Raw genomic sequence first — 25,022 nt, forward strand, 5'->3', positions numbered from 1 at the left:
CACAAGCCCTATTAGCGCATGTGTGAACCTTTTTATATCTCTCTCATTGCCTTTTTACCTAAACCTACTGAACCATCATCATCTGGATCAATGGAGGATACTACCTTCAGAGAATTCCATTTAGAAACAGGCGATTTTTCCCTTCTCCAAAAGCCAGTATCCTCCATATCTCCCCACTGCTGAAGACTACAAAGCTAAAACATCTGCTACAGACAAGACAAATACAGGGAGGAGAATCAACTGCATAGTCAAAGTACACATAATTATAAAATAGCTCAAATAAATGGAGCGTAAACAAACTGCAACCATGTAACTACCTCAACACAAAAGCTTAAAACTAGTTTGTCTCATCACCTAAATTGATACTGATATTAAGCAAATGCTGTGAAATATCAACTGTAATTTAAACTAATCTGAATATTTATCATTAAGTACTTAAGTGTTGAAGTTCCTGTATATTTGTTTTTATATATAAAGACAGAAATATTTTAATTTTCCATAATATTCTGTAGCAGACTTCTTCCCTATCAAAGAAAATAATTACAGAATATCATAGATTCAGAAAATATCAGGGTTGGAAGGGACCTCAGGAGGTCATATAGTCCAACCCCCTGCTCAAAACAGGACCAATCCCCAACTAAATAATTTGAGACATAAGGATGCCACTCAAAAGAAGAGTCAGTGATTAATGGAATTATTAAAAAGTGTGTGTGTGTGTGTGTGTGTGAGAGTGAGAATGAATATATATAGGAAGTCTCTATTCACTGAATCAGTAAAAATGCAAAAAAGACAAAATTCCTTGTTTGTTGTATTATTGAAAATTTCCTGAAATACAGTTTAAAAAACAGTGAAAGAGAAAGCCATTTAACACACCAATGTCTGCAACATTTTGAAACTGCAGTTTCAAATGCACCGCTAGTTAGGTGTAAGAAGTTCCACAAAATTTGGAAAAAAATGTTGAGAGGCACTCAGAAAATTTTCTTTACTCCCATCCTTTTTTTAAAGTTATATGATGAATGTCTCTTATTCCTATTACCCTGAAGATTGGCATCCAAAGCTTTAAAATATCAAGTGCCCTATGTAACTGAACGTACACTGGTAGATAACCTGGAGATAGCAGTTCTTTTGTTAAGAAAGTGAAAGAATTATGTTAATGTTTTATAACAGTGCCAACTCACTAAATACAAGGGAGAACATTTAAAAATAAATTTAATAAATAATAAAATTTATAACCCTAATATTTATATTGCTTTAAAATATTTAATATTTCTGGGGGGGAAATCTCCTATTATTTTTAATAATTTTTAATAATTCCATCAACTATTTTTAAAACCACAATAGTGGTATGAAACAGAATTCAAATTACTTTTCTTGTGGAAAGCAGGTGATTAAAAGTTATTCCCTACATTTTATACATTTGCCAATATCACTAATGCCAGCGCAAAAGTATTAATAAAGAAAATAGAGGAATAATGGAATTTTTATCATTAGAATTACAGAATACTTGCCAAATAATAAGGGATGTGTTATTTTTAAACTCTTAAATTATAAAAACCAACACAGAGAGATTAAACTAGTAAACAAATTTCAGTAGGTAGCTGTCCTGTTCTTTCACTAAACCTTCCAACAGTGCTAACAAAAGCTAACAGAAGTGCTAATAAAAAACCCACTAGTCAGTCAAAAGAAAATCAGTGTTTTCACAAGAGATACCTACGGCAAATACTGAAAATTCTATCAGAAAGAAAATAATAAATTATTGTAACCTTAAGGCAGAATAGTTGCATTTCCCCTCCCCTTATACATGCACCAGTAGGACTCATTGAAGGGTTAAAAAAAAATCTTCTAGAACTTGCTAGCTGGTTCACTGCACAAAGACGAACACCCCAAGATGGAGTATCTAGGATGATACTTACCATGTAAGAAATTATACCACTGTCGCATTATGTATTCTATGTGTGTATGGATGTACTAGCTGTCAGCATAAGAGTACACACCACGCTAGCAAATGCCTGGTTGGAGCCATAAGGTCTGATGACCAATGGAATATCCAGGTAAGTGTCAATTCTCCAGCCCTCATAGCCACATTCTAGACATCTTACATAGTCCTTCAGTTTGCCTTGATACAGTTGATTTATGAGATCAGCCTAAAACAAATGGAGAGATTTATTTTGGCATAGTTTGAAACAACATCTAAAAAAGGTTAAAACAAAGTATTCCTTTTCTTTAGTTTTACACTGACATCCCTTTTTCCTTACACTTAATTGAAGAGGGAGAGATCATAGTTATATATTAAACATGTGAAAAATATACATTTTATAATCACAAATGCACACTTCAGAGCACATCCTACTGGGCAATAAAATGTCCCGATGGTTCCTGTTTTCTACCTTATGTTTATTTTAGACAACTCTTATCATCATGGTGGTTCCTGCCTTCTACATATAAAGCAGTGCTCTAAAGTAAACATAATGTTGTAAAATAATGTTATTTCTTATTACTTAATCACAATTATATTATTTCAGTTCTCATCTGTGTTCAAAAAATGCTGGTGGCTGGACAGGGAAAGGTACTACAAAGGAATCATCTGCAACTCCCCACTAATGATTGCCTCAAAGGGGAAAGTACACCATCTAGATATCCATAGTATGCAGCAATGCTCTGGCCATGGCCATTCCTGTTTTATCTATGGTAGGGAAAGAGAAGCTGCACAGAGCCATCTATGCTTGCTAAAGGGTACCTAGGAATTTTTCCCCATGGTGGGGAAACCCTCAATTGGTCAGTTATGCTGGCCTTCTGCAGTGCACATCAAAACTGAAGATCCAGGTCACTGTGACCAGGACTTAGACCTTTACTTACACACACACACACACACACACACACACACACACACCTTTAATTAAAATAAAATCTGTAAACCAATCGCAAAAAATAAATCACACTCAAGCATGCAGTAAGTCAACCACTACCTCAGACAAAAGACAGTGGCAGATTTTCAATTGTCTTGCAAAACAATTACTACATGACTACATTTAGAAGACAGAGTTAAATAACATTCCTCCAACATTCTTTCCCTCAAAGATGAAGTTTTATGGTATATTACCTGCTCTGTTTGCTTCCACTTCTGTTCCAAAGCATCAAACATGACTCTACAAAGCTCCTGTACATCATGCTGCTGCCATGCTGGTATAAAGTAAAATTAATCTCATTCAGTGAAAACAAGAAAAAAAAATCATTCACACCCTTCTAATATTTTCTATAGCACAGTTATAGATATATATTGTTTAAAATAAACCACTTAGTTTTGAGGTTACTGTCAAAGTTCTATGCCTAAGTTATGATTTACTGTAAACTTTCCCTGTTGGGCTTAAGTTATTCTAAAATCATAAAATGAGGAAAGTTAGCATACATCTTATCTAAATGTATATGTATATATTAGGACACGTTTTGAGCATATGTTCATGAATATACATGTATGAATATACATGCAAACAATATGGAGATGCTTGTCTGCATAGTTACAGTTTAAGATAGTCTTCCATTATGAACCTAATTCTGACACACTTCGCCCAAACTTCCCCAAAACTAAAACAAATCCACCTAGGTTTTTTCCCAGAAAGTTTAAGGCAAATAAACTCTCATCTCATATCATGGCGGGTCATGTGCAAAATGCAGAAGATCAGCAGGGCAGAGGGCAGAATTACATTGTCCAAGTGACCAACTGTGCATCCCCAAATTTAATGTGTTTAGAATTTTCTGTATTATTTTCTGCTTAAGTGTAAGCTTTGCATTTCTAGGTTGATTTATGTTTTCTGAGACAGCTACATCATCTTTTTAAAGGGGATTTCCTTTAAATAACTTATATTTACAACTTTAATTCCAACTTAAAGATTTTTGCCAGAAATATATATTTAATTTCTAGCTGCGTGAGGAAAAAAAAGTTTAAAAATAATTTGGGGAAAATCAATCAAACTCTACATAAAAATGAAAAATGTGAAGCTTCTAGGCAAAACTGTAACATTATCTTTCCAGTGATCTCAAATACTTATTTATAAGTTTGAATTCACTCTGTGGACTCTGACCATAAAAATTCAAGAAATCTAAGATGAATTTTCATTCATTGGCCTCACACTATAAAACAAACAACAGTTTTAGAAAAGAAGTGTCAATTTAAACTACTCTATTGGAACTTAGTGTTGGGTGGTTCTTGAAAATTGTATGAACAGAGGTCTTTTTACACCACCAATATCAGTTTAGTGCCCTTATGAGTGTCCTTTGAATGAGCACTAGCCAGAAAAAAACAACCGCTATTACAATTATTTTAAATTTTCCATATAATAAAATCCAATATCAAATATTACCCTCACTACTATCCCATCCAAAGCTCCGTGTAACATCTGTTGTTTCAATTGCTCTTTTTTTGCTGGTCTGCAATAAAACAAACAGCCTTTGAAGCTGGTAAGGGATGCTCATCACTGCATCTTCTTCGGATTCTTCAAATTCCCATCTATTAACAAATAAAATATTTGAGTAATACTTCTAAAGCAATTCATTTAAAAAAATAGCATTTAAGTTAGGAGAAATTATCTTGTCCTTAAATGTTTACTAAATTGTAGGAGTTAACTGATGCTCTGTTTGACTTAGCTTAATGAAAATCAAAATTTTCTCCAGGTTTCATAAACCACTCTCAGCAGTCAAACAACACTAACCACACTTTGCAACTGTATCAAAATAAAAGATGTCACTCATTTAACTGCTGCTATTATGGACACAAGCAACACTTAAGTACCCAACTTTTATAGATAATACTCAACATAAGGGTTGGGTTACTGTTTTTTTAAAAAAGCTTGATGATTATATTCAATTTGTAAGCACCTAGATGATAACCAGGTGATAAAGTAATACCAACATGGATTTTTCAAGAACAAATAATGCAAAAACAACCTAATGTCCTCCTTTTACAGGGTTACTGGCTTCATGGATAGGGGGAAGTAGTAGATATGATTTATCTTCATTTTAGTAAAATTTTTGACAATCCCACATGACCTTCTTGAAAGCAAGCCAGGAAAATGTGGTCTAAAGGAAATTATAAAGTGGGTGCACAATTGGCTGAAAAACCATACTCAAAGAGTAGTTATCAATTGTTTGCTGTCAGACTAGGAGGATATATCTAGTGGGTCCTGCAAGGATCTATAACTATTCACTTGGAGTGACGAGTATGCTTATAAAATCTACAGATAACACCTAGTTGGGAGGTGTTGCAAGCATGCTGGAGGACAGGATTCGAATTCAAAATGACTTTGATTAATTGGAGAACTGACCTAAAATCTACACGATGAAATTCATTAAAGACAAGTGCAATACACTCAGGAAGGAAAAAGCAAATGCACAAATACAAAATGGGGAATAGCTGGTTGGGCAGCAGTAGCGCAGAAAAGGATACGTTAAGGGCTGTAATAAAGAGGATGGAGATTGTTTGTTCTCAGTGTCAACTGAAGGTAGGACAGGAAGTAATTGACCTAATTTGCAGCAAGAAAGATTTATGTTAGATACTAGACAAATTTTCGAACTATAAGGATAGTTAAGTACTTAAACAGGTTACTAAGGGAGGTTAGGAAATCAATGTCTGTGGAGGCTTTTAAGAACAGGTTAGACAAACACCATCAGGGATGGTCTAGGCATACTTGGTCCTGCCTCAGCACAGGGGGATGGATTGATGACCTCAAGAGATTTGGGGGGGGAAAAGAGGGGTTGGAGAGTAGAATGGACCTTGATGACTTTCCAGCCCCACATTTCTATGATCTTTGGATGTGTCAATTTTGTTGGAAATCTTTGCCGCACAGTTTGTAAGCAATGCACCTGGGTATTCAGAGAGGCCTGGTCTACAGTGTGTGTGTGTGTGTGTGTGTGTGTGTGTGTGTGTGTGTGTGTGTGTGTGTGTGTGTGTGTGTGTGTGTGTGTGTGTATTTAAGATACGCAATTTCAGCTACAAGAATAGCGTAGCTGAAGTCGACGTATCTTAGATCGACTTACAATCACTTACTTCACGTCCTCACAGCGTGGGATCGATGGCCGCCGCTCCCCCGTCGACTTTGCTTCCACCTCTTACCGAGCTGGAGGTCAGCAGTCGACGGAAGAGCGATCGGGGATTGATTTATCATGTCTACACTACACGCAATAAATCGATTCCCGAAAGATCAATCGCTACCCACCAATCCGGTGGTTAGTGTAGACGTACCCCTACTTTAAACTTGCAAAGCACGTCAGATATAGCATATACTCAAATTGTAATGTACATATCTCTGCTTTACAAAAACTTTTGCACATTTGCTCAATAATCTGTCCTCTGTGACACTATCATGATTAGTTTAGTATTAAAAAGCAAATATGGCTCCAAAACAGTTACTTTTGATCTGAAATGCTCAAGGGCCATGCACTAGTCCATCTTTTACATATTTATTCTTTTTAAACAACATACAAATGTTTCAGTTTTTGAAACGGTCAAGCCAAATGAAGTGCGGCTTTAACATTTACGGTACTCAGGCCATTGTTTAAAAACCCTGTATTATGAATGTAATGATTGTACATTTATAAATTCTTTTTAAAAGATCTTAACATTCGCTATTACACATTTGGATGTTATCAAATATTGGTAATTTCAATGTTTTAAATAGATTTCAATATAAATTAAGATAGATCTACAGGATTAGAAGAAAGCTAAAAACCCATTTTGCAAAGAGCAGATGAATGACAACTTTATAATCTCAATTCTATGTACTTTTATGCTTAGGACTCATCTACCCTACAGGAAAAACTAGACATTAGACTTAGGCATGCCTGATTTGGATATAGGTGTACTAGACCTTTAGACAAGACCTACTATTGTTATCTAACAGGTTTTTCCATCTACATTTGGGGAAATTGTATTGTACCATTGATGTCCATTAACCATAGCAGAGAACCATCCTAGCCCATGGCTCATGTTGTAGTACATAATATACCAGGGGATCACATACAAAGAAACCATTCATTCAGTTTAAGGGGGAAAGCATGATCATAAAACACATTTTACTGTGCCACAGATGGATGCTTACATCAAAATTACCCATCACAAAGAAACATCTTAAGTGTCATTTAATGGCAAAAATGTTTAAGCATTATCTATATAGGATCTTATACTGCAACCATCATCATGGTATCCAAACACTTTACAAATTAAAGTGACAAGAAGATCCCTGCGTTGCTCTCATTTCCTCAGAATTTTAAAGTGACTTTAGGGCTTCTTGGGTTTGATTGGGGTATTTGTTCTAAAACGTGATTTTGCTCAAGTTATTGGAGGGAAGCTGAAGACTTTCTATTTTATTTTGACTTGAAGACGTAGAGGTTCTTGGTCACTCTGATTTCTTATTGAGCCACATTCCACAGTTATAGGCCACTTGCCAAGAAAGCTTCCTCCTGGGCACAAAAGTCACTACTTAAAAGAGCAAGGGGTTTTATTTGGAAATAAGGTGATTGTAGATGTAACTTAAAAAAAATGTGTTGTTGGCTTTACGTGTCTGGGGAGATTACATCAAGTGTTAACAGAGAACAGCTGTAGGTTCAGCTCATGGGTAAAACTCTAGGTAGACAGGTAACTGAACCTGATCTAGAATATAAAAAGGAAAAGAAGAGAAGAAATTTGTTCTTGAGGCAAGCTCCTTCCTTGTTTTCCTTACAACCCCTGTTCCTTATGTCTACCCACCTTGGAAACAACTGCACTCCCTGCACACCCAAAACTGCCACTGCAGTTTAGATGCATTTGCATTTCCAAACAGGAGAGGTAACACGAAAGAAATTCACATGCCATGCCTGCATATCTGTGGCAGGATAGAAGCCTATTAGGTAAGTTTTCTAAGATGTCAATATTAATGATACAATCTTGTTTATATAAAACAAATACTTACTTGTATAATGCATTTCTAAATTCAGGAGTCATGAAAAGTGTTTGCAATAGGCTGTTCAAATAGCAAGTCATAGCTTGATTTACTAGTCCCACATAGCCTAAAAAAATATACAAATAAGAGTGAGTTGGAAACAAAGTAGTTTCCACACCTGACAGAAGAAAACTAATATGTAACTCACAAGAAAGAATGATTATAGAAGCAACATTAACACGACCACATGCAGGTATTTCATTAAAACAACACATTTTTCACTATAAAAAAAGTGTAGACATGACAAAAATTGTCCTAATTATTGCTCAATCTGGGACAGCATTAAAGATGTACAGTTAAAAAAGTCACTTGGCATTCAACCTCTCAAAATCTGCTTGAACCACATGAGTATATTTTAATGATATTGTAAAAGATAATTCATTAATATTAAACTAAACGTTCCAGGTTTACTAGGTACTACTAACATGGGCACAAGTGAAGCTATAACCTAATTTTTTTTTTTAAATGATTTACATCAAGAAGGTAATTTACACTCGAGACTGAAAAAAATCCACAGTTTGGTGTAATTAAAAGCAAAATAGCAATTTTAACTGTTGTAATCACTCCCTAAGCCATCATCTGTAAAGTACTTTGTGCTGATTAATAACAAATCAATAGCCTTTATTGTCTCTCTCTCTCTCTAAGATGTTAAAAGTTACTCACCTCCTCGTGCTCCCCCCATAAAAAATAGCAACAAACTACTACTAAATTCAGTAACAAGTTTAATTAGTTTCAAGAGAGATGGGGAGTGAAACATTTGCCTAAATTAAAAACCTATCTGAAGTGGCATTAAGGGCAGTTCTCTCCAAACCATGTAGCATGTATGGGACAAAGTAAAAATTCAATATATTGCTGCATACAGTGACATAGAAATGAATTTGGACATTTGCTTTTATGACATTTAATTCTGTATTCTGCAGCTTTAAGTGAAAAGGACTACTTGGGTACAGTTCCCTTTTCATAATACAAAAGGCAACCACCCTTTGCAATGAACGGAAGTTTCTGTGAAAAGAGTTCAAAATTGGGATACATGCATTCTATTGTATTTGTTCTCTTACTATAGATTATCTACCACAACTGTATTTGGATAAAAAAACACTTGACATCAGTTAGCACAATTTCTTGCCCCCCACATAAAAAAAAACAACCTGGACCAGCAGGACTGCCATAACATGAATGTTTACATCCTATCAGTGTTGCGGTATTCAACACCAGAGGTCAATAACAGTCCTAAATTCCGACTACTAATGAGAAAAGATCTGTTTAGTCACAAGTCAAGAAAAGTTTCAAATATAGCCTATAAAAGGATAACATATGATTACCATTTGCATTTACAGCAAGATTTACACTACCAGCTGAACACACAAATGCATGAAAAAGAGGGAACAGATGTACTGTAATTCCACAAACAGTACTGTCAAAACCAAATTATAAATTGGGGTCTAGGGAAGGTGGAGTGTTGGGAAGAACAAGAAATTCAACAGCAATTGTGGATTTAAACTTTAAAAGCACACTGGCACCAAGCAATCCCCTCCCCAACCATCCACCAAAAAAAGCCCCTGCCTTTGAAGGAACATTTCTTCACACACATTGCAATCTTATTATAGACCAAGAAGGGGATACTTTTCTCCTTTTTCCAAAGACAGATCTGGTAAGAACTATCAACAGTAGATAAAAAAAAATATTCTAACATTTTAATGGATTTAAAATAAATGGCTCTTTCCTCTTCAAAATAAATGAAGATCCTGCTTACTTAAGAAGAATTTTAATATTATTTTAAAATAATTAACACTTAGTGTCGCTTTATTAAACAGGTTAAAACAAAGCGGGACAAAACACCATACCTGTCTCTGATTTACTCAGGATAGAAGAGTATGAGTAGTTTTGACAGACGTAATCATTGGTACAACCAACAGAGCCTTCTCTTGGTAGAGGGCCTATAAACCTCTCTTGATTACCATCATCTGTTGTACCTGATTCCTCCTAAAATATGAATACATAGATTTTTATGTAAAAATTAATTTACTTAACTAACTTTTACAAAAGAAGTTGAAACTCAGCTAATATATATCTCACACAAAAGAACCCATGTTAAAAGATCAGTTAGGTTGTAAAGTCAAACACTCAAAATTTATGAAATGCCTGATTTACAGTTGCTCTTGTAACCTTATTTCTGCCCCCTCGTGAGTCTATCCTGTGCACTAAGGCGACACAACAGTATATGACTCTCTAGTTAAAGATTACTGTAATGCATACGCATATGAGGGGGAAAAAATTAAGGTTGCACAGGCAATCGTAAATCAGGCATTTCCTAACATACAAGTGTTTGATTTTGCCAACTAAAGTAGTTTTGCAAACAAAAAGTGTTACTACATATTTGTATGCAATTCCAGGGTTAGATATGTGGATTTTGTTATTTTGGTTTTTTTTAGGAAAGAACTAAAACAAATTATATTATGCACAACAACTGTAACAATCCCCCTATTATACGTCATCAGTAAGGTGTGAACCCTGAACCTGTAGTACCACAGCAAACACTTCTACTATGGGAGCTTTGAGACTGGCTCCTGTTCCATGTGTGGAGCCCCCAGAGTAAAGTTTTTTATTCTAACATTCTGCCAGAAATTTTCCTGATGAACACAAATGACAGTAGGGAAATAGTTATTTTTAACAGTTTGTCTCAACAAAAACAAAACAAAATTTTATGTGAAACAAGTCCCTAGCCAGAGGTCTTTCCCCTTGCCGAATTTCAAAAGCTAGTTGGAAACAGAGACATCAGAGCTTCTGAAAAAAGAAGTATAGTAGACAGTGTTGGGCAACTTAAATATAAGTGTTTGCTACCAGTTCTCCCTATTCAGAGATCCCCGTCATAACCTAGGCTAAAGGTGGAATAAGGATGACAATTCCAGTAAGAGCTCTTAACTGCCTATATGGCGATGATTTAAGTCACATTTCATTTCTGTGGTTTAACTGTTAAGAAACTCAAATCACTGGAAGTGATTATATGTAGCTGCTGGTAACCCTTTAGTTTAATAAGTCTTCATACAATTTTTATTCCTGTTTTTTAAATGCACCAATCCAATGTTTTGGGCACAAGTATACTTAAAACACAAAAATATTTTTTAAGAAACAGCAGCAATTTGTTGGACAGTCCGCTATCCCATTTTCCTCCCAAAAAAAGAAAAAAAAGGAAAAAAAAACAACTGTCCAGTCTGGATTCAAATTCTGACTTTGGTCACAAAAAAGTGAGTTTGAGGGTCTTATCCTGAACATATTTTCATACTGTAAAACCAATTTGGCACAAAAGACAATCTGCTCAAGAAAGCCTCAGCAGGTCAGGATAAGGAAACGCTGACAGATCATCATAGTAAATCTTTTATGTAGCTAGCCTAACCAATGCCTGGCTCATATAAACCATTGCTATTTTCACTTCCTTGGATTCTAAAATTCACTCAGCAGGAACTTTCAAACATTTTTGTGGCATTCCACAATTGATTGTAACAATCTTTATTGTGTTTAATCTGTTTTTTTACAGAATAAATAAAAATGCAAGACTACAAAACTGAAGCTGTAGCTACACCTTTGCTGCTAAAGATCCTATGTTATATGCAGAATTATCTTATACTCGGCTGGGATACTATTAAGTCCATACTGTTAAGACCTGTCTTTATATAATCAAAGTTTAGTTGATTATATAATATTGAACATAATTTGGCAAGCAGTAACAGAAAATAACATCCTATTTTTAATCACTGGTATTTTTACTTCAGGGAATAAACAGGTAATACATGTAATTGAGTTGCATTGACAAAGTTTTTTTTGAGAGAATATGACAAACAGGGCTAGAAAAAGAACAATAATGTAATCTTGTCACAAGAATAAGGCATAAACACATTTTATCTCTGGAAAGCTTGAAAGGAATATAAATGTGGTGAATATATCAATTTTGGCTTACCGACATTATATGAGGCTGTTCACCATCTTTATCTGTCAAATGTAGAAAATTTTTCTTCCCTACCTCAAAACCAGCATCAAGAATAGATTTATCACTGGTTTGATCCAAAGGAGTCTGTAAGAACAAAACATCAGACACATTTATATGTAATCAAAGATTTTCTGAACCAGTTCAGTAAGTTTTCTTCTAAATATATTGCTTCAAATAACTTATACTACAATGAAAAAGAAAATAGCCTTGCCAGCTACGAAATAAGCAGCTTTTAGTATCAAACTTAGGAGTTCAGAAAGAACTATCGCCAAGAGAAACCAGTGAATAAATCAAATCTTAATCAAAATATTTAATAAATATTTGCAAATTGGTCAGTTTATTCAGGAGCTGAACCACTAGTCACAGAATCATAGAATATCAGGGTTGGAAGGGACCTCAGGCGGTCATCTAGTCCAACCCCCTGGCTCAAAGCAGGACCAATCCCCAGACAGATTTTTGCCCCAGATCCCTAAGTGGCCCCTTCAAGGATTAAACTCACAACCTGGGGGTTAGCAGGCCAATGCTCAAACCACTGAGCTATCCCTTGATTTAGTTGTTGATGTTTCTTTTATTTAAAAAAAAAATACATCTGGAGAATAAGTACTAGTGTGCGATTTAGATGAATGATCATATTAAGAACTTGTCAATTAGTTGTTCAGTAAGTGTTCCTTCTAGAATACACCTACATAACAGTCTAAACTAAAATCAACAAAAACAAAAAGAAATTCAGATTTAAGTCTAGTAACATCATTAAGTAGCTTGGTTGAGTTTGATTACAAATTTTTCCAGGTCTTAGGTCACTATAGGAACTAGATGCAAGGGGAAGATTTGAAAACATCGTACAATACTGAAAACATTATGCAAGTACTGTTCTACAAAACAAACTTCTACAAATGTTCACTTTATCACCCAATTTTTTTCCTTAAAAATAATAAATAAATAAATAAATTCTTGCATTACCATATCCGCGACACTGATTCCATTTCCCCAAACTAAATCAAAAGTTCCATTAACATAGCCCACTTTGGAGGCCACATCCTCGAACAGCCTTCTTAATGGGGTGGAAGCTGGCAGGTTTAAAGTGATACGTTCATTTACAGTCTTAGAATTGGTAGTATCTTGTATTATACACAGCACTCTGGGTTCATCAGCAGCACTTTCTATCTGAAATCAGAGCAGACAACTTATTCATTAGGTTAAAAGGAGAGTTTTTAAAAAAACAATTCCTATATCTGTAAAGTAACAACATTCCAACTACAACAAAAACATTTTGCTAATTTAAATCTACAATTTTTATTTTAGAAGCATGGAAAGTATAAAGTCAATGTTAAATGCCATGGCATGTGCTAGCTAAGGTTCTTCTGTAATTTCAATTCTCGTGCTAGCTAAATTATGGTAGAGCTTTTATGTGCTAGAAACTCCTAAAGATATCCTAAGTAGTCTTTTCACAGTTATGCATGTATGTTTTTACATATTTTAGACAGTCAGTCATCAGAAACACAAATAAAAATCAGAGTTCTAAAGTACTAGAAATTAGGTATGTTTAAGAAGAAAAATTACTGAACTTTACAATTAGAAAGCAAACAATAAAAGCAAGGATACTGGATCAAGTGTATTTTGCTCATTTAATCAGTATAGTTTAGGTTTAACCTTATTAACATCATAGCATAGTAATTTTAAATAGTATGTTTTGTAAAAATAATGAAGGAATATGAGAACTCAACAGTTCTACTAAACCTTCTCTGAAAAATTTACGTAAATTATCAGATGTATTCAGTAGCAAAATGAAAGTTATCAAGGTTGTAGTTCAGGTCTATTTGTCCCTGCATAATTAAGTTCTGCAATTTACAAAACACATTCCGACATTTTTTTATTATTAAAATGAAATAAGAGAAAAATTGGGACTCAACCATCATAGACAAACTTATATCTGCAAATGTCTTGATCTTTCATTTTTAAATAAAATAAATACACACACACACACTCAATGGTTTTGTAGTAAATGATCCACATAACTGGCTTCACAATTCTTTCTTTTATACTAAACTTGCTTTAAGGAATCTAGATAGCAGAAATCTTGTTAAAAGGGAATGAGAACGTTTTGTTTGTTTGCCTGTTTCTGGGGAGTCAGAGGGTAGAGAAATAATTGCCTAACAGAGCCATCCCAAAGTTCTAGCCATGAGACAAGAGGCTCACCACCTTATTGATTCTTAAGACAGTAAAACAGAAGATCTGCAACCTACAACAATCTTGAGAACTGGCTTTAAAACTTCTGAACCGTCAAGAGAATCATTCTTTTGCAAAATTCACTGTAAAATGAGTTCGGACAGGAATTATATGCTCAATGACTTGAAGGGACCTCAGGAGGTCCTCTAGTCCAACCCCCTGCTCAAAGCACAACCAATCCCCAACTAAATCATCTCAGCCAGGGCTTTGTCAAGCCTGACCTTAAAAACCTCTAAGGAAGGAGATTCCACCACCTACCTAGATAACCCATTCCAGTATTTCACCATCCACCTAGTGAAAAAGTTTTTCCTAATATCCAATCTAAACCTCCCCCACTACAACTTGAGACCATTACTCCTTGTTCTGTCATCTGCCACCACTGAGAACAACCTAGCTCCATCCTCTTTGGAACCCCCTTTCAGGTAGCTGAAAACAGCTATCAAATCCCACCTCATTCTTCTCTTTTGCAGACTAAATAATCCCAGTACCCTCACAGCCTCTCCTCATAAGTCATGTGCTCCAGCTCCCTAAATATTTTTGTTGCCCTCCGCTGGACTCTCTCCAATTTTTCCAAATCCTTCTTAGTGTGGGGCCCAAAACTGGGCACAGTACTCCAGAAGAGGCCTCACCAATGTCGAATAGAGGGGAATGATCACATCCCTCGATCTGCTGGCAATGCCCCTACTTATATAGCCCAAAACGCCATTACCCTTCTTGGCAACAAGGGCACACTGTTGATTTGTATCCAGCTTCTCGTCCACTGTAACCCCTGGGTCCTTTTCTGCAGAACTGCTGCCTAGCCACTAGTCTGTAGCAACGCATGGGATTCTCCCTTCCCAAGTGCAGGACTCTGCACTTGTCCTTGTTGAACCTCATCAGATTTCTTTTGGCCCAATCCTCCAATTTGTCTAGGTCCCTCTGTATCCTATCCCTACCCTCCAGCGTATCTACCACTCCTCCCAGTTTAGTGTCATCTGCAAACTTGCTGAGGGTGCAGTCCACACCATCCTCAGATCATTAATGAAGATATTGAACAAAACTGGCCCCAGGACCGACCATTGGGGCACTCCACTTGATACCAGCTGCCAACTAGACATGGAGTCATTGATCGCTACCCATTGAGGCCGATGATCTAGCCAGCTTTCTATCCATCTTTTAAGTCCATTCATCCAGCCCATACTACTTTAACTTGCTGGCCAGAATAATGTGGGAGACCATATCAAAAGCTTTGCTAAAGTCAAGAAATAACACATCCACTGCTTTCCCCTCATCCACAGAGCCAGTTATCTCATCATAGAAGGCAATTAGGTTAGTCAGGCATGACTTGCCCTTGGTGAATCCATGCTGATTGTTCCTGATCACTTTCCTCTCCGCTAAGTGCTTCAAAACTGATTCCTTGAGGACCTGCTCCATGATTTTTCCAGGGACTGAGGTGAGGCTGACTGGCCTGTAGCTCCCCAGGTCCTCCTCCTTCCCTTTTTTAAAGATGGGCACTACATTAGCCTTTTTACAGTCATCCGGGACCTCCCCTGATCACCATGAGTTTTCAAAGATAACGGCCATTGGCTCTGCAATCACACATTTTAGCACCCTCGGATGCAATGCATCCGGCCCCATGGACTTGTGCTCATTCAGCTTTTCTAAATAGTCCTGAACCACTTCTTTCTTCACAGAGGGTTGGTCAGCTCCTCCCCATACTGTGCTGCCCAGTGCAGTAGTCTAGGAGCTGCCTCTGTCTTCACAAACAAGGTCAAAAAAAGACTGGAGTACATTAGCTTTTTCCACATCCTCTGTCACTAGGTTGCCTCCCCCATTCAGTAAAGGGCCCACACTTTCCCTGATCTCCTCCTTGTTGCCAACATACCTGTAGAAACCCTTCTTGTTACTCTTAACATCTCTTGCTAGCTGCAACTCCAAGTGTGATTTGGCCTTTCTGATTTCACTACTGCATGCCTGAGCAATATTTTTATACTCCTCCCTGGCCATTTGTCCAAGCTTCCACTTCTTGTAAGCTTCTTTTCTGTGTTTAAAATCAGCAAGGATTTCACTGTTAAGCCAAGCTGGTTGCCTGCCATATTTACTATTCTTTCTACACATCAAGGTGGTTTGTTCTTGCAACTTCAATAAGGATTCTTTAAAATACTCCAGCTCTCCTGGACTCCTTTCCCCCTCATGTTATTCTCCCAGGGGATCCTGCCTATTAGTTCCCTGAGGGAGTCAAAGTCTGCTTTTCTGAAGTCCAGGGTCCGTATTCTGCTGCTCTCCTTTCTTCCTTGTGTCAAGATCCTGAACTCGACCATCTCATAGTCACTGCGTCCCAGGTTCCCATCCACTTTTGCTTCCCCTACTATATTTTTCCCTGTTTGTGAGCAGCAGGTCAAGAAGAGAGAGCTCTGCCCCTAGTTGGTTCCTCCAGCACTTGCACCAGGAAATTGTCCCTACACTTTCCAAAAACTTCCTAGATTGTCTGTACACTGCTGTATTGCTCTCCCAGCAGATATCAGGGTGACTGAAGTCCCCCAAGAGAACTAGGGCCTGTGATCTAGTAACTTGTTAGTTGCTTGAGTAAATCATCTTGGCTAAAAAAGCTACTAGTACATATTGCTCTAAGCACCATTTTATATCTGATAAAACAGGAGAAAAAAAAAACAATCTTGAACTAGAGAAGAGCAAGAAAACTAAATGGAGAAGGGGGGTCACAAAGGCCCCAAAGTACAAAGGAAAGGACATTTTCCAATGTTGTGTTTCCAGGGCCGGTGCAACCATTAGGAAAAATAGGCGGCTGCCTAGGGCGCCAAAATTTGAGGGCGCCAAAATGTCTGGGATGCTCACCCGGCGCTACGGCTTTGATTAGCTCCAGCCAGCCAGGAAGTGATGTTATTCCTCCTTTGGCCGCTGGGGGCACTACGCTGCTCCCTGCTGCTCTGGCTCTTCCCCAGGGCCCCTGCCCCTGCTCAGCCCTGCCCCGCCCCCACTCCCTGAGTGCTGCAGCAGGGCCAGGCCTGCACTCACCGGTGGGGGAAAGTGCAGAGACCCGGCCCCAGCCACGTTGCCGGTGAGTGCTGGGGGTGGTTCCCCCCTGCCCTCAAAGCCAGCCCCCCCCAGAGGCCCGCCCCCCCCCGGAAACCTGGGGCTCCCCCCTCGACCCTCCCCCCACCGAGGCCGGGGCCACCACTCCCGCCCTGCGGGGGGGGGGGCAGCATAGGGCCCCATATTATCTAGGGACGGCCCTGGGACCCGCCACCCTGCCCGCAGCCAGCCCCTGCCGCACCCCCTGCCCTGCCTCGCCTCCAGCCAGCCCCTGCTGCACCTCCTACCCTGCCCTGCCCCAGCCCCTGCTGCACCCCTGCCCTGCCCCCAGCCCCTGCTGCACCCCCTGCCCTGCCTCCAGCCCCGCACCCCGTCTCCAGTCAACCCCTGCTGAATCCCCTGCCCACAGCCCACCCCACACCTCCTGTCCGCAGCCAGCCCTGCACCCCGTTTCCAGCCAACCCCTGCCACGCCCCCTTTCCCTGCTTCCAGCCAGCCCTGCACCCCCTTGTCTCTAGCCAACCCCTGCCGCACCCCCCTGCCCAAAGCCAGCCAGCCCCATACCCTGTCAGGTTATTCATTTATTTTCATTAAATATGTAGACTAAATTATATTAATAAATTTTCAAGTAGAACGTGTATTAATTCTAATGAACAAAGCCATATTATGCAGTATTCATTTTTGAAAGTTTATAGTCGATGCTCTGGGGGGAGGGGTTGGGGTGGAAGGCGCAAGGTGGAAGTTTTGCATAGGGCGCCAAGTATCCTTGCACCGGCCCTGTGTGTTTCAATAACAGTTACTGCATAAGAAGTAGAAAGCCAAAGATCCACTGAAACACTAAAATTAATCCCCTCAAAAATTATTTCTAGGTTTTGGACTTCCAGAGTACTAAGGGAAAATTATATTTAAAAATACAGACCATACTACAGTCAGGGGTGTGTGGAGAGGATAAGAATCTCCAAAGTAACCAGTCTTCTGAATTTGTAAAGTGGAAAGCACAAGATCTTGCCTCTTGCAAATTCATGTCAAGAAGCCCAGATGTCTGCCCACTACAGAACAAGCACATTGGTCTCAAAGGCAAACAGATTCATGCTGCGATATTGCCAATCTTTGGTGGATGAAGACTTGCAGGTAAACAAGAATCATATTCAGGCTGAAATTGTAATCTATGACTTAAAATCATCTCCTAGAGAATGGTCCTTTCCTGCCAGATGGAAAGCTACAGGCAAGACCTGATAAATAATTCTATTTCCACACAAACGGCATTGTAATACATGAAAGTGAGAAACACGGAAGCAACTGACGTAGTATATCACAGCTGTACTCTCTGTGAAGAGGGTCTATATATACCACTGAACCTTATATGAAGGACGGAGGCTTGTAGCAACAGCCAGAGTGCCTGAAAACACACAATGCCAATATGGATACTAGAGACCTTAAATGCTGAAGTGATTTTTATAGCCTTCACCAAATAAACGTTTGAGGCATCTATCTAAATCATCTAAATAAAGCAATAAGAGTAAGCAATACTTCTACATTAAGTGGGCTCACTTTCCATTGTGAATTTTCTCAGATTAGAAATCAAGCTTCCCATAGTCTGTAGGCATGCTGGACGCATTCTTCAATGCGGAACACTTCACAGGAAAACATGCTCTTCAGAGGTAAAAGGCATATTTTCCAGCAAATCTGCAATACTTCATTCATTTCATCCTTTCTGGAAAATGCCAATCTTATGGACTGAACTCTCTCAGGAGGAGAAAGCAGACTGCAACTGTGCTGGAATGTAAACTACACACAACAGAAATAGTAAAGGAGTTCAACAGAATACCAGTTTTTCACAGATTGTGGGAGATAAAGCAATATCAGGAGACCAGAACACAGAATAGGATTGCTATTCTGGAGAACAATCCTGCTCCAACTGATTTATGCTACTCTGAGATACAGCTCTCTTCACTTCACTGCATCAGCTGGTCCACATTCATCTAACTGGTAGGCTCAGTGTGGTTTGAGGGATAAGGAATCATGTGGCTTCATTTGCCTAGCTGTAATCCCTAAGGGACAGTGACAGGCTACCATGTACCACGGAGCACCATGGGACCAAACTGCATAGCAGCACTGATTTAATCTAATCCCATGGAAAAAAACCCTCACCGTCCATTCCTCCTCCTCTCCCCAAGGTTCATCGTTGAAAACAATGACTTCAGATTTAATGATTCTCAGTCATGATTGTTTTTAGGATGGGTTTTATCCACTATGTTCTCTAAGCACTCAGCACCACACTCTGAGCCTTGACTGCCACAATGTCCAAGCTGTCAGTTACAGAACTTTCTCTCACTGTGTACCAGGGAGGAGAGCAGGCTTGCAGCCTGCTTCAGTAGCTCATCTCCCTGACTTCCTTGGCCTTAGCTGATGTTCTACAAGCAGCCCAGCTTACATTTATGAGTTCTAACTCCATGGAATAGGACAGGGAGCACACACTGTAATCCAATTAACTCCCGCTTGTAGGAAAAGCTGAAGATCAAGAGCCAGCTGGTGGTATTAATAGCGTTAAACAACTAGAAAAATATAGGCTAACAAACTGAGCTTTAATAATTTCTGTGCTAGTGTCTTTGGGTGTGTTGCAACACATGGTTATAAGTGATCACCAATCACAGGCAGAGTGTCAGGAGTAGAGCTACTAATTCCACTTTTACAGTTCACCAGCTGAGAGTCATCTTCTTGTCACTCCCATCTGTGCCCCCCACAATAGGACAGTCTCCTGGCCATTCTCCAACCCACAACTTCCCCGTTTCCACACTATCTACCTCTGAGGCATCACACTTGGTTCACTGGAAGACTGAAAGTAGCAACTAGCAAAGAACAGTTGGTTCTCTTGCAGAGGACCTAAATCAGAGGGCACTACTGGTGGCTCAGGGAGTTCAGAGTACAACACATCAATCCCAAATTGGTGTTTGAGGGTGCATAAAAATAAATTATATTCTATTCACAATGACACGTACTTATTACTTTATCCTGTATGCTTTTAGATGGCCGGGTTGAGCAAACAGCGTAGTACTCCTTCAAGTTTGTGGACAAGTTATAAAGCATACGGAGTCACAAGTCTCTAATTTATTGTGTTAGATATAGGATCCTATGTGACTGAGTCAGTGTTTACAACCCATGCTTTTAAATTTTAATCAACAATTAAACGATCCAATTAAACTGTTTCGAACCATCAGAGACATGCTCGTATTTCTTGGTGGTGGTAAAAACAAAATATAAAAAAAGAGCTAGATGCTCATAAGGGACAATATACAATTAAACAGCGGAATTAAATATATCAAAGCTTCCATTGTTAGGACTGCATGTAATGAGTTTTTTAAATCCATAAAACATGCAAAGAATTTAAGCAATTCATGCTCATGTTAAACAAAAGCTAGAATATCATGCTGTTATGATGTATCTTGGTTATCACTCTAAATAGTTGACTTCAGTTGTCACCTGTGAAAATTTCTTCTTCATTTCATCAAAGAGACTGTGTCTGCAACTCCAAAACATATCCTATAAAAACAAAATTAATAACAAATCATAATGCTTTAAAAAAAGTATGGATGTTTTGTTTGCAGAGGGAAAGTTTATTCTGTACGCAAAGTGGATATGACTGATTATCAGCTTATCACATCTTTTTTAAAGTTTATTTAAAAAAATTCTATCTTCCAAATCAACTGTAATTTACAGGGCAAACTCTGGTAGAGAATTTGGTTCTACATTTAAGGTGTGTAACTTCATAGACTAAAAGAATAAATAGGATTCAGAGAGTGTTGATAAGTGTGATATACTATTTATACAAAGTAAAAAAATAATGAGTGCAAAAATATCAGTTTAAAATAATCCACCTCTGTAAATAAATTTAAATTAATATAATTTTACTTGTTATTTTGCCTTTTTACAATAAGTATTTATCTCATATAGTGACACTGATAACAACTTTGCTTGATTGGTTCAAGTAACCAGATCAGAATATAGGCTTTTAATTCAGAGTTTATTACTCCATTTATATATTATTAAATTAGTCAATTTAACATAGGTTCATATCAGATTAGAATATTTTCTTTAGCAGTAATTTCCGTTAATGTGAAGTGGTTGGCAAAAATCCTAACCACAACTTGTGCAAGAAAAGATATTGTATACTACAAGATTCGAAAACATAGCATAAGTAATTGAATAAATAGATGACAAGTTTTTTTCTAAGTCATACTGATAAATGTATATTATAAACCTACATCAGATGATGCTGGTAGTTTAAGCCTTTTTTTTTTGGTGAAATGTTTCAGTTTAACAGCGAACTAATTCCTTAAGTCCTGCAGCTCCCATTGGCTGGGAACGGCGAATCATGGCCACAGGGAGCTGAGGAGCTCCACGCCTGCAGATGCTCCAGGTAAACAAAACATCCCAATCTGCCCCCTTTTCTTGGTACAATGGAGACATGGAAAACTGCCACTTAGGTCTTATGATCTAGATCGTGGTATTAACTACACTACTTAGAGATGGACTGCTGTTGAAGTAGTCAAACTTTAAAAAATGCCTCATATTTCCTAAATACAATACATTTCTGTGATTAAAGTCACTCAGTCTTAATACCACACACTTACTTTCTTAACTGCACTGATTTGGGATATATCATACAGCTATTTCCTAGCAGTTGAAAGTTTATATTTTTCAAATACTGCGGCATGAATTAAACTGCATGCATTCTATTCTGCATCTGAGAGAAAAGCTATCTTTGATATTCCAGTATCAATTCTAAATTAACATTTAAAAAGATAAGACTGTACTGTACATGAAGACTCCTAAACTTATTTACCTGTATTTTAGAAATTATAAAGTTACACCTCACTAACACTTAATGGGTTACGTAAAATGTTTTGTAAAGTACAACAGGAGAGCTACTCTCCCCAGCATGAGGACTGGAGAATGCCCACTAGTTTGTGCACGTTTTCCTGCACAAATTCTGCCTGGATACCCAACACTGAGGTCAACTTTCTAAGAAGGTCTTGATGTGCCCAGAAATCCCCCGGCGCTGGAAAGAAAACGTCTGGTGCCATGGCAACATCCAGTGACAAGGAGGATGAAGAGTAGATGGCTGCTCTTGGTTCAGTACTGTACCCTGTCCAATTATGTCAGGCTGTACTTGCTCAGAGGTAGCATCCTCCAGCTGACTATGCAGCACCGATACCCTAGAGTGGGTTGCATCTTACCTTACAGTGGGTTGAAGATGGGGACCTAAAGGAATGGGGAGCGTCCCATGGCATCATTGGCCAATAAGCAGCGGGCCGAGTGCCCCTATATCTACTGTGTGATCAGTACCGATCCTGGTACTGATCAGTAACAGACATATATCCAGATCAAACCACAGACCAGCATCTAGGGGATGAAGGGAAAGTGAATGAAGATCTCAAACTCGACCCAAATGAACCCCCAAAGTCATCCAGAAGCAATGTAAGGGGGTAATTTCTGGCAGAGCAAACCACAGTCCAGCCTCATCTGAGATCCAATATGTTGATTGCATCAGCTCAAGGTTGGTAGAGAAGCTGATGCACTAAGGGTTAAGCAGGGCAACACATTCTCACTCGGCACCAACCCTGAAAGAGATTCCAGTTCTGAGGTCATTACCAGTTCTGGCACTAGTCTCATTAGGGTAGCCAGGCTCAAGAGCAATACTGAGGACAGTGTCGGTGCCGTAACTACTGATGAAGTCATGACTGCTAAGTGTTCCTGTGTGATTGGAGAATCTGGGATTGAGAGGGATAATAGGTCTGACATTGCCCAGCAGGCTAGGGACGTGGTCATCACTGGTAGCTGTCATTGGTAACGGATCATGCATGGTGCCGGAGTCAACGGTACAGACTTGCGATATTGTCTTGGTACTAGGGAATGGGTCAATGGCCCAGCTCTCTCACGGGTACCCAAGGAGCCACAGTGCCCGTCAGCAGAGATCAACATGGAGGACGACAGCACTCTTCAAGATCTGGAGTGGTTATGGTCCAATTTATGGGTCCTTTTTCTTGGTGGATTCAAGGAAGGGGAATGATCTCCCTGCCTGTTAGAGGCAGGCTCCAAGTCCTGCCAAGGAACATCAGCATGCTGGGGCTTCAATGGTGGCTGAGGAACTTGTAGCATCTTTGGTGATGATATAGGCCTCATAGCTTGCTCCATTGGTGCTGCTTGAGTCTCAAATCCCTTGCCAGCAGTGTCCTTTTCTTACAGAAGGAGCATCTGTCCTTAATATGCCCCTCTCACAGTCACAAACGTGAGAGTATCATTCACAATTGTCCATCGTATATATTTGTGGTGCAATGTTTAAATCCTGGTGAAGAAATTCCACCAGGAAACTACAGCTAAATAACCTAACCAACCACCTAAGATACTACTAATAAACAACTAAACTATTTACAAGAAGTTCTCAAAGACAGAAAAAAGGGGCAATATGAAGAAACACTATTAAGAGTGCTGCAACTGTAGCAGCAGGCAGTGAGAAGGAACTGAGGCAGACGGGGTGCTGCTGCCCTTAGATAGCCAGCGGAGGGGCTATGAGGCAAATGGTGTGAGCGTCTCTCCTACAGGTATTGCGAGGTAAATTTCTCCAGCTTTGGTGCGCTGTGTGCGCACACCTGAGTGGAATACATTTTTTCTCTTTCTTTTTTTAAGCCAAAGTATAAACAGAGTTAAACCAGACACCTTCAATGTACTGTATATTTATCTTCTACAAAATACTCCGTAATTAAAATAAAATTAAGACAGCAAATATTGAAGCTCTTTAATAGTCACAAAGAAAAACAATTTTTAGGGCACTGAATTCATTCAACAAAATTGTTGGGAGGTTTTTAAGAACAGGTTGGACAGACGCCAACGTGGGATGATGAAGTTTACCTGGTCCCACCTCAGTGCAGGGGGCTGGACTTGATGACCTCTGATTTCTAAAGGTAAATATAAACAAAGAGGGTGTATTCATGCCCGCACTGCACAAGTTTGGTAACGGGAAGAAGAGCAGTATGTAGGTGAACAGCAGCATATTTGGAGACCAGATTACAAAGTAATGCCAAAACTAGTTTAGAAGGATCATCTGATAAAGCTACAAAATGAAAGTTTCCAATCCACAGACAGATTTTTCTGTATGAAAAAAGGCACTTTCAAATATAACTTGAAGAATGCTCTTGTAGAGTACAACAAACAGGTCTTACAATTCGTTTTATCTAAAATTTCTCTTAATGCTCTAATCCTCAATACAGTTTATATCATTTTGTAAAAAGTATTTCATGTTTACTCCGTAATGCAGCAAAAGTCTTTCCCAACTACTTTTCCAAGTAATTTTGAAGGGAAATTTCAGTGATTCATTGTTCAATACTGCAATCAGAATCTCAAACAACCACCCAAGTGAAGTAAACAGCAATTTTGCATATGTGAGTATGCAGAATTGAGCCCCTAGATCATATTAAATAATTTAATTGTTTTCCAAAAGCCTAATAGGTCTATTTAAAAAAAAAACAACAGAGATTAAAAAAAAAATGTACACATTCTCACATATTTGCAACTCAAAACACTACAGCCACATGCTAGTCCATAAGCACCAGAAGTGGGGAAAAAGTGAAACTGCTCATCCACAATGAAGGAAATCCATAGCTATTCTTTTCAAAGCAGACCAGTAAGAACAGTAGTCATTGCCAAATCATGCAACAAGGAAGAAGTTACTTAAATTGTTATTCTGTTTCTCTTAAGATATCTTGCAGAATTCTCATTTCTGGTCTGAGCAACTTAGCAGGAAACAGGTGGCA

General features: G+C 38.5%; 1 protein-coding gene across 4 annotated transcripts in view; it reads right to left on the bottom strand.

Moving 5' to 3' along the window:
• Positions 1-25,022, bottom strand: part of USP47 (ubiquitin specific peptidase 47) — a 96,528-nt gene that overhangs the window by 59,044 nt on the left and 12,462 nt on the right. For 3 of the 4 annotated variants that reach the window (XM_039535970.1, XM_039535972.1, XM_039535973.1), the window contains exons 2-9: positions 20,692-20,751; positions 12,916-13,119; positions 11,926-12,039; positions 9,815-9,953; positions 7,941-8,037; positions 4,359-4,504; positions 3,101-3,180; positions 1,995-2,144 (exon numbers count right to left, since the gene is read on the bottom strand). In XM_039535970.1, coding sequence (XP_039391904.1) covers positions 1,995-2,144; positions 3,101-3,180; positions 4,359-4,504; positions 7,941-8,037; positions 9,815-9,953; positions 11,926-12,039; positions 12,916-13,119; positions 20,692-20,751 — 990 coding nt within the window. The remainder of the gene's footprint in view (positions 1-1,994; positions 2,145-3,100; positions 3,181-4,358; positions 4,505-7,940; positions 8,038-9,814; positions 9,954-11,925; positions 12,040-12,915; positions 13,120-20,691; positions 20,752-25,022) is intronic. The other variant, XM_039535971.1, reaches the window with a different exon arrangement.

The sequence above is a fragment of the Mauremys reevesii genome, linkage group 4 (assembly GCF_016161935.1).
Source record: "Mauremys reevesii isolate NIE-2019 linkage group 4, ASM1616193v1, whole genome shotgun sequence".
NCBI classification, from domain to species: Eukaryota; Metazoa; Chordata; order Testudines; family Geoemydidae; genus Mauremys; species Mauremys reevesii.